The sequence below is a fragment of the Hippopotamus amphibius genome, chromosome 6, assembly GCF_030028045.1.
Source record: "Hippopotamus amphibius kiboko isolate mHipAmp2 chromosome 6, mHipAmp2.hap2, whole genome shotgun sequence".
NCBI lineage: Eukaryota > Metazoa > Chordata > Mammalia > Artiodactyla > Hippopotamidae > Hippopotamus > Hippopotamus amphibius.
In genome coordinates, this window is record NC_080191.1 from 12,435,666 (window position 1) to 12,453,006 (window position 17,341).

The following is a 17,341-nucleotide window of genomic DNA, read 5'->3' on the forward strand; positions in this document are numbered from 1 at the left end:
ATGTATACTGGTAAAATATACGTATGTAATAGTGTTGTACGTAACTGTGATATTCATATAGTTAGTCTGAGCATAGGGATATGGTAAAAGAATTTTTTAGAAGTACTTTCTGCTAGTATTATATACCCGTCATTAAGTTTTTTTTTTTTTTTTCTTCTTTTTGTTTGTTTTTATTTATTTATTTATTTTTTGGGCACACGGGCTTAGTTGCTCCGCGGCATGTGGGATCTTCCTGGAGCTGGGATCGAACCCATGACCTCTGCATTGGCAGGCGGATTCTTAACCACTGCGCCACCTAGGAAGCCCCGTCATTAAGTTTTAATGTGGCAAACATTAGATCTCTTTGAACAAAGATGGTTAAGCAAATCTGATTAAAATTGAAACTAGAATACAAATTCTTCAGTGTATTGAGATGATAAATATGGAACATGGTTCATTTCTTAGGCAGACTTCTAATTATATTCATGATATCTAGATATAGGTATACATTAAAAATTACAAATTATTCCTAGTGTGTTGTCTCTGATAAATGAAAGGGAAAGGAATGTGAGAAATAGAACAAGTTGATCCTGCAGACAAGTTACAGGGCTCTAAGATAAAAAGCTGAACTTAATGTAAGTTTTTATTGTTGAGAGATGTTACTAGATGGATCATATGTCTAATTCAAGGATCAACTGCTGAAACTGTTTTCTTTTAATTAAATTGAAAAGATATTGAAAAGATATAGGAAACTATGCAGTCCCAGCCCCAAAGCTATGCAACTTTAGTCAAGTTTCTTGACTTCTGAAGCTTGTTTCCTTGTGAAGTGGAAATGCTGATATTTGCCTTGTGGGACTATAGTGGTAATTAAATGAGATGGCTTATATAAAGCATCCTGCAGAGGATTTTACACTTGACAGTTGGTAGGTGCTCACTAAGCTCTAGCATACTTTTCCACACCCGTGAGCGCAGAGTTGTATTGTCCCCATTCAACTTCATTGCTGTGCAGGGTTTCCTAAGAAATTTGACTTATCCCATCGTACAGGCAGGCCTTCCCTTGTTCCCTTTGTAGTACTTCTATTCTAATTCTGAGCACTATTTAATAAAGTAATGCTACTGTAAGTGAGTCATTTCAGATTGATTTTGACCTAAAATTATGACAGGAACTATTTCCTAGCCACTTTTCCTCTCTAGATATTTTGTTCAAGACACTCTAATTCACTAGCTTTCTTTCCTGTGCACTGTAGGCACACATTGTCCTCCGCCTCGGTCCCATTCTTCAGGTGTCTTTGTTTTCAGGACTTTTATATGGTATCTGCCAATGCTTCAAGTCCTTGAATGGTTAGATTGGTTTTATATTCAGTCATAATACTTCCCATTCCATTAACTGGGTTCTTCAAATAAAGGTTTGGATGTACAATGATTTTTCAAATAATTTCTGTATCTGCAGATAACTTTTATTCTGTTAGCAAAAGCAAGATTTAGCTGTGGTTATATAGATACACTAAATTAGTGAGATTTTTATGGAATTTTGGAGGTCTGTAATAGAGTGAGAAAGAGGTAAGATTCTGAACATGGTTTGTAGCTACTGCCAAGCAACTCCTTTCAGTCAGCAAACTCACAATCAAAGTAGCCATGTAAAAACAGTCCATAGACTCAAAATTGCAGCCTTTTAGAATAGAAAAGGACCGTTAGAAAACATGGCCTCTTTGTTTCATAAGCAGTTCCAAAAAATGTTGCAATATATGTACTATCTGCATGTTAGCCAGGTTTTCAGATTCTATCACTGCAAGAGCCTAAAGTTAGGAGACTTGAAAATGCTTGAGAAATCAGTTCTAAGTGCTTTAGAAGCGCTATAGTTTTCTTATTAGTTAAATCTTTACCAACTTCTTAGTTTCCAGAAAATACACTGGAATTTCCTTGAAGGGAGTATTACCTCAATCAATATAAAAAAAGTTGAATTGTGAAGAATAATTATTCATTGAGCAAATTTTTGCAGTTATTTGAACTGAAAAATCTTTCATGCAACATTCTAAGCAGTCTGTAGCAGTCTAATCCTTATCTTTTGCAGTTATTACATATAAGGCACTTGAGGCCCTAATAAGATTATGCAGATTTTATATATTATAAGCAATTGTTTCTTCTAATTTACTTTTGAAATGAAATGCCACCTGCTCACAGATGAGACTTTAATGTAGTTTTAGAAATCACTCCAGCTTTCTAAGAATGTCATAGTGGTATTTTTTTCTTGATATCAATTATTCTTATTGCTATAAGTGGTACAGAATTAATCCTAAATAAATTATGATTCAGGTCTTTTTTGTTATTTTTTGTAGCTTAGTACCTTATTTAAATTTTTTTTTGGCTGCGTTGGGTCTTCGTTGCTGTGTGTGGGCTTTCTCTAGTTGTGGCGAGTGAGGGCTACTCTTCCTTGTGGTGCATGGGCTTCTCACTGCGGTGGCTTCTCTTGTTGCGGAACACAGGCTCTAGATGTGGGGCTTCAGTAGTTGTGGCACACGGGCCCTAGAGCACTACAGGCTCAGTAGTTGTGGCGCATAGGCTAAGTTGCTCTGCAGCGTGTGGGATCTTCCTGGACCAGGGATCGAACCCGTGTCCCCTGCATTGGCAGGTGAATTCTTAACTACTGAGCCACCAGGGAAGTCCGTTTAGTACTTTATTTAATGCTTACTTGTCAAATGAATCGTATCTAAAATTAAATCCCATCATATAACTCAACAAGTATATTGAGTACGTTATAAGCCAATTGCTATGCTTGGTGTTATAGAACAAATGTATTGTCAAGAAGTTTACAGTTTAGTTGGAAGGATTAAACACATCTAACACAGATAATGAATAACTCTAAAAGAAATGTCATTAAAGTTGAACAGAATAGCTTTGTAAATCTGGGTTTCTCAGAACCTTGGGTCCTAGCAAAGAAATCATTGACTCCTTAAATAAATTAATCTCAAGTTAATTTCTTTTCACTTAGCCCCTATTTTTAGGTATTATACAGAATAGAACAGTGTTAATTGTAAAGTAATTACTGTTAGCTGTAACATATAATGTGTGGGCCAGCACTCCCAGCTGACAGATGACAAATGATGCTTGATGAAGACTTCTCTTAATGTAGACTAGTGAAACTAGTTACTGTTGCTTTTGGAGGGATTGTTGATTTACTTGCTTTCTTGATTTTCTGCTTTTTCTGGAGTAAATTAGATATTGTTCTTAGGTTAGTTTTCGTCTGTTGATATTTGTATTAAGGAAGGTAATCAGTATTATAATAAACTATCAAGTAGTGATATGCTAATATCTGCCACCAGATTCATAATAGGATCCTATTTTTTGAATTAAGTCGAATTATTCTTTATCCAGTGTCATTTGTAGGAAGGAATTAATAGGTTGTTTTTATTTGGTTGTTTCAAGTTTCTGAGGAATCTGTGTAGTCTTTCTCTTTGTGAAATAACATACCTTTTTAGGTAATGGTACTATGGGAAGAATATTGATCTAGAAGACCAGAGATCTGAGTTCTAGTTTCACTGTGCTTGAATAGTAGCTTTTTTCATCTACAAAGTAAAATTGTTTTTTTAAAATTAATTTTTATTGGAGTATAGTTGCTTTACAATGTTGTGTTAGTTTCCACTGTACAGCAAAGTGAATCAGCTATATGTATACAATATGTCCCCTCTTTTTTGGATTTCCTTCCTATTTAGGTCACCATGGAACATTGAGTAGAGTTCTTTGAGCTCTATAGTAGGTTGTCATTAGTTATCTATTTTATATATAGTATCAATAGTGTATATATGTCAGTCCCAATCTCCCAATTCTATCCCATCTCTCTCTCTCCCCCCTTGGCATCCGTAAGTTTGTTCTCTGTTTGTGTCTCTATTTCTGCTTTATAAGTGAGATCGTCTGTACCATTTTTCTAGATTCTACATATATGTGTTAATATATGATATTTGTTTTTCTTTTTGTGACTTGTTTCACTGTATGACAGTCTGTAGGTCCATCCACATCTCTACAAGTGACCCAATTCCATTCCTTTTTATGGCTGAGTAATATTCCATTGTATATATGTACCACATCTTCTTTAGCCATTCTTCTATTGATGGACATTTAGGTTGCTTACGTGTCCTGGCTGTTATAAATAGTGCTGCAGTGAACATTGGGGTGCATGTCTTTTTGAATTGTAATTTTCTCTGGGTATATGCCCAGTAGTGGGATTGCTGGTCATATGGTGGTTCTGTGTTTAGTTTTTTAAGGAACCTCCATACTGTTCTCCATAGTGGCTGTATCAGTTTACAGAATAAAATTCTTTGATCAGATAGTCAGTCTTCCAAACTGTATGACTTCTTGGGCATTTTGTAAAATTAGCTTTAAACTCTAATGTCCCTGCATTATAAATTTATTTTTTATTGTCTGTATCTAGGATCAGCTTAGCTCATTTAATAATGACACCTAGAGTCCAATGATTGTTAGCCCCAAAGCAGCTTCCTCCTAGCTTAAAGACTGGTTGTTACACCTACTTGGAAGAGCAATTAGAGAGAATGGGGCATGTGGATAAGAGAGTTGCTCATTCTAAGTCAGATTGAACAGCTGTCAGCAGAAGCCAAACTGAGTGGGTTGATGAAATGAAGGTTGGATGTTAAATAGTATTTTTAGCCAATTAATCCCCCCCATTTACTTATTTTGATACTTATCTTTTCTCCTTCCTTCATTTTTATTTTTTTTACCACGTATTAAAGTATTAAAATGTACTTTCATTTTGAGTATTGTGGTTCTTTTGGACTAAGAAGACTGGAGACTTGGATGTATGTGGTAGAAAGGAGGTCAGGCTAGAGATGAGAAGGAAGTGATTGGAAGAAAAAACACATGAGCCTGAGTAGCAGCAGCTTATGCCAGAGTATTATGATTTATTGTAGGTAATGTGTCCCAAGTTCAGTTCTGAGATTCAGTGGGTTAGTTTCTTATTCACATCGTAAAAGTATGATTTAACATTGGGAAGTTTAAATGTTGAGGTTGTAGTTCAGATCTTCTCAGTTTTTAAAAATTTTTAATCCTCTGTTGATTGATACTGTCTATAATTTATAGAGAAAAACTTGAACAAGATTATATGTTTAACTTGGTTCTATTTCTGTACAGTCATGGTCAGAGAGACACAGCGCAGATTCTTTTATTACGAGGAGCCAAATACCTGCCAGATAAAAATGGAGTAACCCCTCTGGATTTATGTGTACAGGTATGTTGTTAATGTATATTCTTAGTCCCTTACTTTGTAATAGAAACTGAGACAGGTAAGATCACTTTTTTCTCAAATGAGAGGATGGGTGCAAAGATTTTTATTCTGTTAAGAATATGATCTTTCAATGGAGAGACATACCATGTTCTTGGATTGGAAGAATCAACATTGTGAAAATGACTGTACTACCCAAAGCAATTTACAGATTCAACGCAATCCCTATCACATTACCAACGGCATTTTTCTCAGAACTAGAACAAGAAATCTTACGATTTGTGTGGAAACGCAAAAGACCCCGAATAGCCAAAGCAATCTTGAGAAGGAAAGATGGCGTTGGTGGAATTAGGCTTCCTGACTTCATGCTATACTACAAGGCCACAGTGATCAAGACAGCATGGTACTGGCACAAAAATAGAAAGGTAGCTCAGTGGAACAGAATAGAGAACCAAGAGGTACACCCAAGAACATATGGGCACCTTATCTTTGACAAAGGAGGCAGGAATATTCAATGGAAAAAAGACAGCCTCTTCAATAAGTGGTGCTGGGAAAATTGGACAGCTACATGTAAAAGAATGATGAAATTAGAACACTTCCTAACACCATACACAAAAATAAACTCCAAATGGATTAAAGACCTAAATGTAAGGGCAGACACTATAAAACTCCTAGAGGAAAACATAGGCAGAACACTCTATGACATCCATCAAAGCAAGATCCTTTTGGACCCACCTCCTAGAATCATGGAAATAAAATCAAGAATAAACAAATGGGACCTCATGAAACTTAAAAGTTTTGCACAGCAAAAGAAACCATAAACAAGACAAGAAGACAACTCTCAGAATGGGAGAAAATACTTGCCAACGAAGCAATGGACAAAGGATTAATCTCCAAAATATACAAGCAGCTCATGCAGCTTAATACCAAAAAAGCAAATAACCCAATCCACAAATGGGCAGAAGACCTAAATAGACATTTCTCCAAAGAAGACATACAGATGGCCAACAAACACATGAAAAGATGCTCAACATCACTCATCATCAGAGAAATGCAAGTCAGAGCCACAATGAGGTATCACCTCACACCAGTCAGAATGGCCGTCATCAAAACATCTAGAAACAATAAATGTTGGAGAGGGTGTGGAGAAAAGGGAACTCTCCTGCACTGTTGGTGGGACTGTAAGTTGGTACAGCCACTATGGAAAACAGTTTGGAGGTTCCTTCAAAAAGTACAAATAGAACTACCATATGATCCAGTCATCCCACTCCTGGGCATATACCCAAAGAAAACCATAATCCAAAAAGAAACATGTACCATAATGGTCACTGCAGCACTATGTACAGTAGCCAGGACACAGAAGCAACCTAAATGCCCATCAACAGATGAATGGATAAAGAAGATGTGGCATATATACACATGGAATATTACTCAGCCATAAAAAGGAATGAAATGGAGCTATATGTAATGAGGTGGATAGACATAGAGTCTGTCATACAGAGTGAAGTAAACCAGAAAGAGAAAAACAAATACTGTATGCTAATTCATATATACAGAATCTAAAAAAAAAAATGGTACTGATGAACCCAGTGACAGGGCAAGAATAAGGATGCAGATACAGAGAATGGACTGGAGGACATGGGGTTGGGGTGGGGGGGCGCGGGGGTCGAAGGGGAAGCTGGGACGAAGTGAGAGAGTAGCATAGACATATATACACTACCAACTGTAAAAGAGATAGCTAGTGGGAAGTTGCTGTATAACAAAGGGAGATCAACTTGATGGGTGATGCCTTAGGGAGGATGGGAGGGATTCGCGGGAAGGCAGGGATATGGGCATATATGTATAAATCTAGCTCATTCACTTTGGTGTACCTCAAAAGCTGGTACAAGAGTGTAAAGCACTTTTTTTTTCCAATAAAAAGCCTAAAAAAAAAGAATATGATCTTGAAAAGAGCTGTTATAATATAAAAAATATATGTTGGTCTTTATCTGAGTTCTTAACACAAGAGCTTCTAAGAATCTCCAGAGTGATAAGAATGTCTTTTTGTATATTAATAAGATGACTGGTGGCTGAAAGGCCCTAGGTAGCTTCAGGAAAGGGGCTGGTTGACAGATGAGCCAACCATGTAATTAGAGGGCAGCCTCTTCCCCCACTCCTGGGGAGGAGTCAGGGGCTAGAGACTGAGTTTAGTTACCGGTGACTGATAATTTAATCATTCATGCCTGTGTAATGGCACTTTCATAAAAGCCCTAAACAGTGTGGGTCTCCTAAACAGAGAGCTTCCAGGTTAGTGAACACATCAGAGTGCTGGGAGGGTGGCACGCCCAGAGAGGGCATGGAAGCTCTGTGCCCCTTCCCGCTTACTTTACGCTACGCCTCTCTTCCATTTGCCTGTTCCTGAGGTGTAGCCTTTATACTAAACAGGTAATGGTAAGTAAAGCGTTTCCTGTAGTTCTGTGAGCTGTTATAGCAAATTATCAAACCTGAGGAGGAAGTCGTGGGAGCTCCTTATTTACAGTTGGTTGGTCAGAAGTACGGGTGACCTAGACTTAGATTGGCTTTTGAAGTGGGAGCACTCTTATGTGACTGAATCCCTACTGTCTGGTCTGCCCTAACTCAGGCAGTTAGCATCATAATTGAATTACATTGTAGGACACCCAGTCGGTGTCCACAGAGAACTGGAGAATTGGTTGGTGTGGAAAACCCACATATTTGGTGTCAGACTTTTATGTAAAAGAATATGTTTTCCTTTAGGAATTTTGTTTTTAAACCTAAATAATTTTAAATCTTGTTTTTAGGGTGGATATGGAGAGACCTGTGAAGTATTAATTCAGTATCACCCTAGGCTTTTCCAAACAATTATTCAAATGACACAGAATGAAGATCTCCGAGAAAACATGGTAATGTAATTGTGCCGGTAGCTTGTAAATGAACAAGCCTTGTTCGTAGTTGGTGTATATGGCATTTTACAAATTGTTTAGTAATTTTATTATAAATATTTTAATAATTTGAATTGGCTTATCTGCATTCCAGGATAAGTATGAATTATATAATAATTACTAAACTCTGTGCTAATATTTGGCCCTATAAGTATTCTGTCCTCTGCATCTTTGATCTCTCCTTAAGGTAATTAGAATATTTCCCATAGGTAGAGGAAAAGAATCTAAGAAGGAATATCATGTTATGATTAGTAATCACTAGTTTACTGACCTCTGTATTTATTAATAGCTCTACTCTGAATAATTACAGACTTTAAGTTTTTCTTAAATTTTAGAAGTTTGGAATTAATTTTTCATAAATCAACTTGGTGATTTCTGTTCTCTCTATTTATACTTTTTCGCTGGATGATTTTGAACCAAAATTTTATGTCGTCTTATCTCTGTATAAGCTTTTGATTTTATGCAAGGCCAAATAACTGTAAAGGACTTGATTTCAGCTAATTGGGCTTTGGGATATTTACTAAGCTAATAGGTACTTAGTTTCTTGACAAAGTTTAATGGATTATTATGTGATCACATTTTTTTCTTATTTGTAAAAAATTTAGTTACGGCAAGTTCTGGAGCATTTGTCTCAGCAAAGTGAAAGCCAGTATTTGAAGATTCTGACGAGCCTTGCTGAAGTTGCCACCACAAATGGTCATAAGTTGCTTAGGTAAGTGTTTCAAAATACAAGCAAATCAATAGGTAGCAATTTCCGTCAGCTTTGTCTCTTTTTAGGCTTTTCTGGGAATAGTTTGTTTTGTTGATGCCTTTTATCAGTGTTAAGATGTTCCAGAATTTTGCTGAGTTATCATTGTTTGTTTTGTTTTAAAGGATCAGGAGAATCCCGAGGAGACTTTAGTCTGTCTAAAGAGACTAAAAATAGATCCTGACTTAAGTGATTTGGATTATGTTTCTAGAATTTTATAAAATGATTGCTTAGACTAATCATGGAAGTAAAATGTTCATAAAAAAGAATCAAGAATGTAGTATAGGAATCTTGATCACTAATTTACAAAACTGGGTGTAGGCTCCTCTTCAGCCTCACAGAATACCCTCATGATTTTTTACAAAGTTTTCTCCCTGAACTGTCCCCCTCAATTCAGTTCTTTGTTTTTTTCCAATTCTGTGGTTTTAATGGCTCAGTCACTAAGTCCATGAAGTTGATACCTTTATATATTTTCCTGTACCTCCACTTATTTGTATGTGGTTAGCCACCCCAATTAGGAGTAAAATGGCTAATGTGTTATTTCTTAGCTTACAGATTTGGCCCGCTTCTAGTTTGGATGCTGTCTTCCTTTGTAATTTTCTTTTCACTTCAACTTTTACTACATTGACGGTATTAGAATAGGTCGTGGTCTTCTCTCAGCTCTGTATGTGGAACTGGACTTTTTTCCTTCCAACTCCATGCTGCTTCTGTAAATCAGCTACATTGTCAAATCCATTACGTTAGCCCTATATTCCTGTCTTCCTTCATACTTTTCATATACTTCAGACCAGAATCACACTCTGTACTATTTGCTTAGAAGGCCTCTTACACTTCATGGTCCAAGATTACTTTCTTGTGTTTCTTTAGCTGTTGAAGTCTTTCCTCAGCAGTCCTACTCAGTATACCATTTGCTAATTTTTCTATTACGCTGTTTCTATCTTTGAGACTACTTTAGGCTCTGTCTATAAGATTTGTTGAATTCCAGCTTTACATAATGCTCTCCTTTTATTAGTCATTTCTGTTCATCCATTTGTTAGATGAGGACTTTCTAAGACATACTGAGTAAAAGCGTGGGCTCTGGAGTCAGCTAGACTCAGGTTTAAATGCATACATCACCACTTGCTGTGTGACCCCAGCAGGTAACTTTCTGGAGGTTCCTTTCATTATCCACCCATCTATCCAATACGTATTTTTGATTGCTTGCTATCCACTAGGCCATCTGCTAGAAAACGTGAGTAAAACAGACAAGATCTCACCCCAGATTTAATTTACAGTCTAGCCAGGATTTTATCTCCTTGTTGGAAGATGATCGTAAATAGCGAATTGTGAGGGTGAACTGATAAGGTGCTGTAAGCACAGCGCCAAGCAGTGTGTCCGGCACGTAGTAGAGGTGATGCTGCAGCTGCTGCTGCTGGTTCGTTTTTAAATTCCTCATACTACCTTTAACCTGTTCTCCTACATTAGAAAACTTACTCGTTTGTTCTACTTAAATCTTTGCCCTGTTTTCTGCTCTTCCTTGTAATCAGAAAGCATTTACGTTTTTATCTTTCTGTGTTTTTATTTTAAGTTCACCTTTAATGTGTACTTCAGCAGGTTGTGATAAGCTGAGGGACGTTCAATTACATTATTTCCTTTAATCCTCACAGTAACTTTGTGATTTCGCTATTATCTCCATTTTATATATAAGAAAATTGAAGTTCAGTGATTTGCTGGGCTAGAAGAACCAGGATTTATATTCTTACTAATTAATAAAGCGCAGATCCTGGGTCCAGTTTAGCTCTTAAAAATGACTGGGATAACTTGGTGTACCCCCCCCAAAAAAAAAAAAAAAAAAAAGACCGGGATATTAGTGGAACAGGAGAAACAGAGTAGGAAAGAGGGATCTATGGCCAGAACAAGTTTTAAAACTACTTTGCTAAACTGTACTGCCTCACCACTTACAGTGATACCTTTCCAGTGCCTTAAAGAATCCATTATTATGGCCAATTTGGTCTGTAAACATCTCTTTTTCGGGATGGTAGTGAGTATTGGTTATTAGTATTGTGTTAGAATTTATTGTATTGGTACCATCTTGGCAAAACCTAGTCTTCCTCCTGTGTTTCTCCTTCACTCTCACACTACTATCACATTTACAACACTTTGGAAACCAGGTGTGTCGGGTGTGGGTTTTTATTCCCCATATCAAGCAATTCTTTGGCACCAGCTGGTGTCCTACAGTTTAACTCAGTTCTGACTCTATCTACCTAGAGATAGCATCAGATCCCACAGGTTAAGGGCTCAGTCCTAGGAGACTGCCCCCAACCTCAGATGCCAATTGCAGGTATTGGATTCCCAGGTTACCCACAACTTTTGTTGCTTGACTATAAATCAGAGGTTTTCATGACCTCCTCCCCTTTGGATTCAGTTATTTCCTGGAACAACTCACAGAATTCAGGGAAACACTTGCTTTTGTTTACTAGTTTAATAAAGAATATGATAAAGGATACAGATGAACAGCCAAATGAATAGATACATAGGATGAGGTCTGGGAGGGTCCGTAGTACAGGAGCTTCTTTCCCCATAGAGTTGTGGTATGTCACTCTCCTACTTTGTGGGTGTGTTTGCCAACTTGGAAGCACCATGAACCCCCCATATTTTTGTTTTTTATATGGAGGTTTCATCACACAGGCATGTTGATCATTAACTCCATTTCCAGCCCCTACCCTTCTGTGGAGAATGGGGGGATGAGGCTGAAAATTCCAAGCTTCTAACCATTGCTTGGTCTTTCTGGTGACCAGCCCCCATCCAAAAGCCCACTAAGAGTTGCCTTATTAAAACAAAAGATACTGCTATCACCCAGGAAATTCCAAGGGATTTCAAAACTCTATGTCAGGAACCAGGGCCAAAGACCCAATATGAGAAGAAAAGATGCTCCTAGTGCACTTATCACTACAGGGGTTTTAGGAGCTCTCTGCCAGGGAAAGGGGAGGGCAGGGGCAAAAAACAATATATCTTTTTTCTATTACCTAACAGCTACCAAGGTAGAGTCTTAAGAGGACCTCAAATACAAATCATTCCCTTCTGCCAATTTAGTTTAATGGTACTTTTGCAGATTCTTTCTTTTTTTCATTTATTTGTCAATCGTTTTAATGTTTTTTAATCCACAGTGTGATGTAATTTTGGCCACTTATTTTAATAGATATTTTAATTAAGAAAATAATTCAAATATGTATTAATTAGCGATGATTGAGATGTTATTTAGCATACTTTGGGAAAAATGGATAGCCTTTGTCTACTGATTCTAGGAATATTTGCTAAGGATAATAGATATTTACTAAGGGCCCTTTTTGCACAGTGTTGTGTTTCACTAAATAAATGAGTTATCTTCCTATATATTTATGAGTGAAGGTAAAGATAGTTATCAGTGTGCAAATGGAAAGAGAAGTCACAGCTGTTTGCTGAGTAAAACACTGAAGAGTATACTGAATGAAAGTTTACTCCTATATTAACAAAGGTAAGTGCATTGACAGGGCTTTGAATTAGGGAACTAATTTTTAAACCTGAGTCCTGGTGGCTTGGGAAGAAATTATTTTATGATGAGCTGGAGGAGTTTGTGATGAAGTTTGGATTTATGATCTTTTTGTATAATATGAAAGAGAGATTTCACTGGTTGGAAAGTGAAAAATGACGTTTTTTAGATTAGTGACTTAACTTGGAAGAAAATTAAACTGGGTAAAGTAATATTAGACTTTATTAATAATTGATGATATTCAGACTCCACTGTATAAGAAAATACTTCTTACCTTAAGATAAACTCATGAAGTTCTCTGGATCAGGTATTTAAAACAAATGTTTGTATATATGGTAATTTCACAGAGAAAAATTAAATTCACATCTTTCTCGTAGAATTTGAGAGTAATTGGAGTTAACTTTTCCAATAGCTGCAACACAATAAGAGAAGGAAATAGTTTCAACCCTACTACGTTTCTCTTTTGTTAGTCTCAACAATCTTATGATATAGAATTAAAAACAACTTTGTAAAGGCAAATGTGTGAAAATCAGTGCAAGTTAAATTAATGATTCTATACACATTTGATTCAAAGTTACTAAAACAAAAAGTTTTGCTAATGTGTTGTAGCTATCCCTTTCAAATGCAGTATGGATAGCAGTAGCTATTATATTTTACTGACACTTGTAACTGATAGCTAATAATTGTTAGAATGAGAAAACAACATAAACGTTTGAAGTAAAAATGTCAGGAAATTTTGGTTCAGTTGTCCCTGTAATAGAAAATACCTTCTGATTTTTCACTTATCAAATGAGAATATTTGGAATAAGCATTTGCTATTTCCACATTACTAACCATTATTGTGTTTTTTAAAATAAATCTATTTATTTATTTATTTATTGGCTGCATTGGGTCATTGTTGCTGTGTGGGTTTTTTCTAGTTGCGGCGAGCAGGGGCTACTCTTAGTTGAGGTGTGCAGGCTTCTCAGTGCAGTGGCTTCTCTTGTTGCAGAGCACAGACTCTAGGCACATGGGCTTCAGTAGTTGTGAAGTGTGGGCTCATTGGTTGTGGCAAACAGGCTCTAGCCTGCAGGCTCAGTAGTTGTGGCACACGGGCTTAGCTGCTCAGCGGCATGTGGGATCTTCCCAGACCAGGGATCGAACCCATGTTCCCCACATTGACTGATGGATTCTTAACCACTGCGCCACCAGGGAAGTCCCACCATTATTGTTTTTAACGTTAGAGGATACATGAAAATATCATAGAGGAAAATTTTAATGAACTGAGAAAGACAGGGTAAGCTTTGATGATTGTTTATACAAAGACAGTCATGCCATTATGCCCAAATGTTCACACAACTCTTTACTCTGCTTTTGTGTAACCAACCATTGTTACACAAAATGTTACACAAAAATCATTGTAATACAAGATAACTGATGTTGGAGGTTTCAAAATAAAACCACCACCTGAATAACAGCAAATTTTTTAAGATCTATCATTAGAGTCAATATACATGTAGCCTGACTCCTACAGTTTCTCCATGAAAGAGTAATGATCGGTATTCATGATGATGGTGAGTAATCTCCAGGCACTGTGGGATTTTGAAGGGCTTTTTGATTTGTCAAAGAAAGTTTATATTATATTTAATATAGTTGAGTATTAATTGGATCAGAGTCTTTTTCATAGTAGGATGTATTTCCTTTATTTACTTATATACAGTCATAAGACAGTCCATTATATGCAGAACCCTGGTACAGATAGTCAGTAACTTTAAGATTATTCAATTTGTACATGTTCTATATGTGAACAGTTGCTTACTATTCTGGGATGGGTTGGAGAAAGTGGGGTTGTGGATAGAATAGTAGAGCTCAGCCTCTACAGTTATGTTGTGGATTGGCCTAAGACCATAAGCAGCATTTCCACTATTGGTTCTCAGCGAAATGTTCTCAGAGTTCTAAAGAATCAGTTTTATTTATAAATACACTGTTCTATACTGGTGATTTTCTTTATATTTTATGCTTTGATAATTGGTTATATTCTACCTGCTTAAAAGTTAATAAATCATTCATATGCAATATAATGTATATTTGCTAACTTCCTGGTAAACAAAACATTCCATCCCATATCATGACAGGAAAGAAATTTTACTCGTTAAATTATTGAACAGATGGTAAATGTTTTAAAGTAAGTATTTTAAGATGTAATTTGTTTTATTCCATCTAATCTGTTCATATTTTAATTTTTATTTTCAGCATATCTAGTAATTACGATGCTCAAATGAAGAGCCTTTTAAGGATTGTGAGGATATTTTGTCATGTCTTTCGAATTGGTCCATCCTCTCCCAGTAATGGAATCGATATGGGCTACAATGGGAATAAAACTCCAAGAAGCCAGGTGTTCAAGGTCAGAAAAGTATGTGACGTTGTTAGGAAGATAGATGTGAAAGAGATGAATTTGACAAAGCATACATTCATTAATTGGAAACCTCATAAACAGGATGTAAATTTGGTTTATACCAGTGACTGACACTTTTTAAACTAAGATCTTTCTCCTTTCATCTCTGTCTAATCAGCAGCAAGTCTCAATTGAAGAGCTTTCTATGTTTTTCTTAGAAGTAAAATTTTATTTACTAATGGTAAAGATATTTAATTTATAAATTTAATTCTACTTTTTAAAAAAAAATTGGATTATGTCTTAAATGCAGCCATCACAATTTAAAAAAAATATTTCTTATTCAGAAAGAAAGAAAACATCCAGTTTTTATTTAGGTTTTATTATCGTTTGTGTTATGTGTGTGTCTGTGTATCTTTTTTAAAAGTAAGTTTCATTTGTTGGTTTAACTAACAATTCCTGGGGTAACTTCAAGGAAGAAACGTTGAGATATTTTCTTAATGTATTTTGTATTGCTTCAGTTGCTGCTTCTTTACAAGCTCATTTATGAATGGAATCCTTGGAAGAAAGATTTCCAAGGCAGTGTAACCGTGTCCTATTATAATTTTGTGAAGTAAGCAAAATGTATGTGACTATAATTACTATTGTTAATGCTTTTTTGTGGCATTATGTTTTCAAATAACTAAGATTTTGGACAAATGTGTAATTTAATAACTGTTTTCATGTTACTTTTTAAAGGTAACTTGTCTGCAGAGCTTTTCATAGTATAAAATTAGCTTTTGGGTTCATGAAAAATTACACTTCTTTGAGCAGTCTTTTGGGTATAAATATACGTTGTCTATCCAAAAGGTGATAAATAAATGTTTTTATGTGCCCCTTCCTCAAAAACTAGTTATGATTGACTGCTTTACTGTCTATAAAATTGGAAGTTATATAAAGTTAAATTAATGATGTATGCTAAGTGATTCTTTTCTTATATGGCAAGTTTTTGGCAGACACTTATAAATAAATGGTTTGCAAGCATTTTGACATTAGCCAATTCTTTAATACCTAGAATAGGTATGATAGCCTTTTAAAATAGGTATGTATAAGTTTTGTTTTTTTTTTTAAATTGGTGTAGGACTGTTCAGCGACACCTGTATATGCTTCTCCCTCCCCCGCTCTGTGTGTGTGTGTGTGTGTGTGTGTGTGTGTGTGTGTGTGTGTGTGTGTATCTTTTTTTCCCCTATTGTGCCATCTCCTGGAAGAAGGAAGTTATGCATCTTCTTGTAATTCAGATTTTAGCTTTTCAACATTACCACTTCCTTTGATACTAGTTAGAAGCGATAACTTCCTGTCTTTGTAAAATTTGAATTTGAATTATTGATCCCATTTTGTTAGTGCTGTTTTGTGAGTTTTACTGCTTAAACATTCACATTACAGGAAGTTGTTCTTAATGTGTTCTAATATGACTCATGCTGTTAGTTACTGAATCTACCCCTAATTGATTTTCTATTCATCCTTCTACTCATCTGTAATGATGATTGAAAATTGAACCAGGTATAGGTATGGTTACTACTGACAAATTGAGTATAGATTATATTTATTATTGTCTTTTTTGTTTTGTTTTGTTAAAATTTCAATTTGCCACCTATTGCTAATGATATAAGAAAATAATTATGTGCTAAGTAACCTCTTAGAGGCATTTAGTGTTTAATTTAAATGTTATTTTTCTACCTAGCCAGTCAGTACAGATAAAAATAGAGTAGAAAAGGATATTACTGTTTTCCTTTTAGCTTTTCTTTTATCGAATCCAGACTCTTTGTTTTCATTGCTAATTATATATATCAGTGATATGTATAATATATAAAGTTCTTTCCTTCTATTTTATTTCATTTGTTAACATCTTTATTTATCTTTTTAAGGTATTTTTTTCTGTATCATTTACAACTGCTTTTGTCTCTGATCACTTATTTTCTCTGAAATTTTGACCTTTCACTTTGGTAAAACATTTTTGTAACAAAACTCAGCCAGTTTTTAAAAACATTAACAAGTGTTACTCTTAAGGGATTGATTAATCTCTTTCTGTCTGATTTTATGAATTAAAGGTGGACTCTTTGGAGGATGGTGAAATGATCTGCCCTCCCACTTATAAGGATAAAAATAGAAAGTACATTGTCATCCATGTATTTAAGGTCTTTTCATTGTGGGATGATTGAAGTTGTAAAAATCTGAACCATCTGCTCAGTTGCTGCAATTTTAGATTGGAAATACCATTTTAATTTTTACCACATTTTGTCTAAGGTAGCAGTTGATCCCTACTTTCTATTCCATTAACTAGGTACTCTAGCATGTCACTTTATTGTTGGGATTAGCTAATGGGTTTTCCATTAAGAATGAGTGGGTTTATAGGCCATGTGTTTTTAGTAGGTGAAATTGTTTAACATCCTGTTATTAGTTTTCTGATTTATCTTAGAAGTCCTTTAAGTTAATCTTAACACTTAGCCAATCTTTCAGTGTTAAGAGGTTTTTTATCTAGAGCCTTGCAAACTTTGAAACATCTGAAAGAGAAGGTAGTTCTGGTTAT

General features: G+C 35.6%; 1 protein-coding gene across 3 annotated transcripts in view; it reads left to right on the forward strand.

Annotated features, from left to right (window-relative positions):
* Positions 1 to 17,341, forward strand: part of HACE1 (HECT domain and ankyrin repeat containing E3 ubiquitin protein ligase 1) — a 109,131-nt gene that overhangs the window by 38,715 nt on the left and 53,075 nt on the right. For all 3 annotated transcript variants that reach the window (XM_057739229.1, XM_057739228.1, XM_057739230.1), the window contains 4 exons: positions 5,119 to 5,215; positions 8,008 to 8,109; positions 8,754 to 8,860; positions 14,637 to 14,787. In XM_057739229.1, coding sequence (XP_057595212.1) covers positions 5,119 to 5,215; positions 8,008 to 8,109; positions 8,754 to 8,860; positions 14,637 to 14,787 — 457 coding nt within the window. The remainder of the gene's footprint in view (positions 1 to 5,118; positions 5,216 to 8,007; positions 8,110 to 8,753; positions 8,861 to 14,636; positions 14,788 to 17,341) is intronic.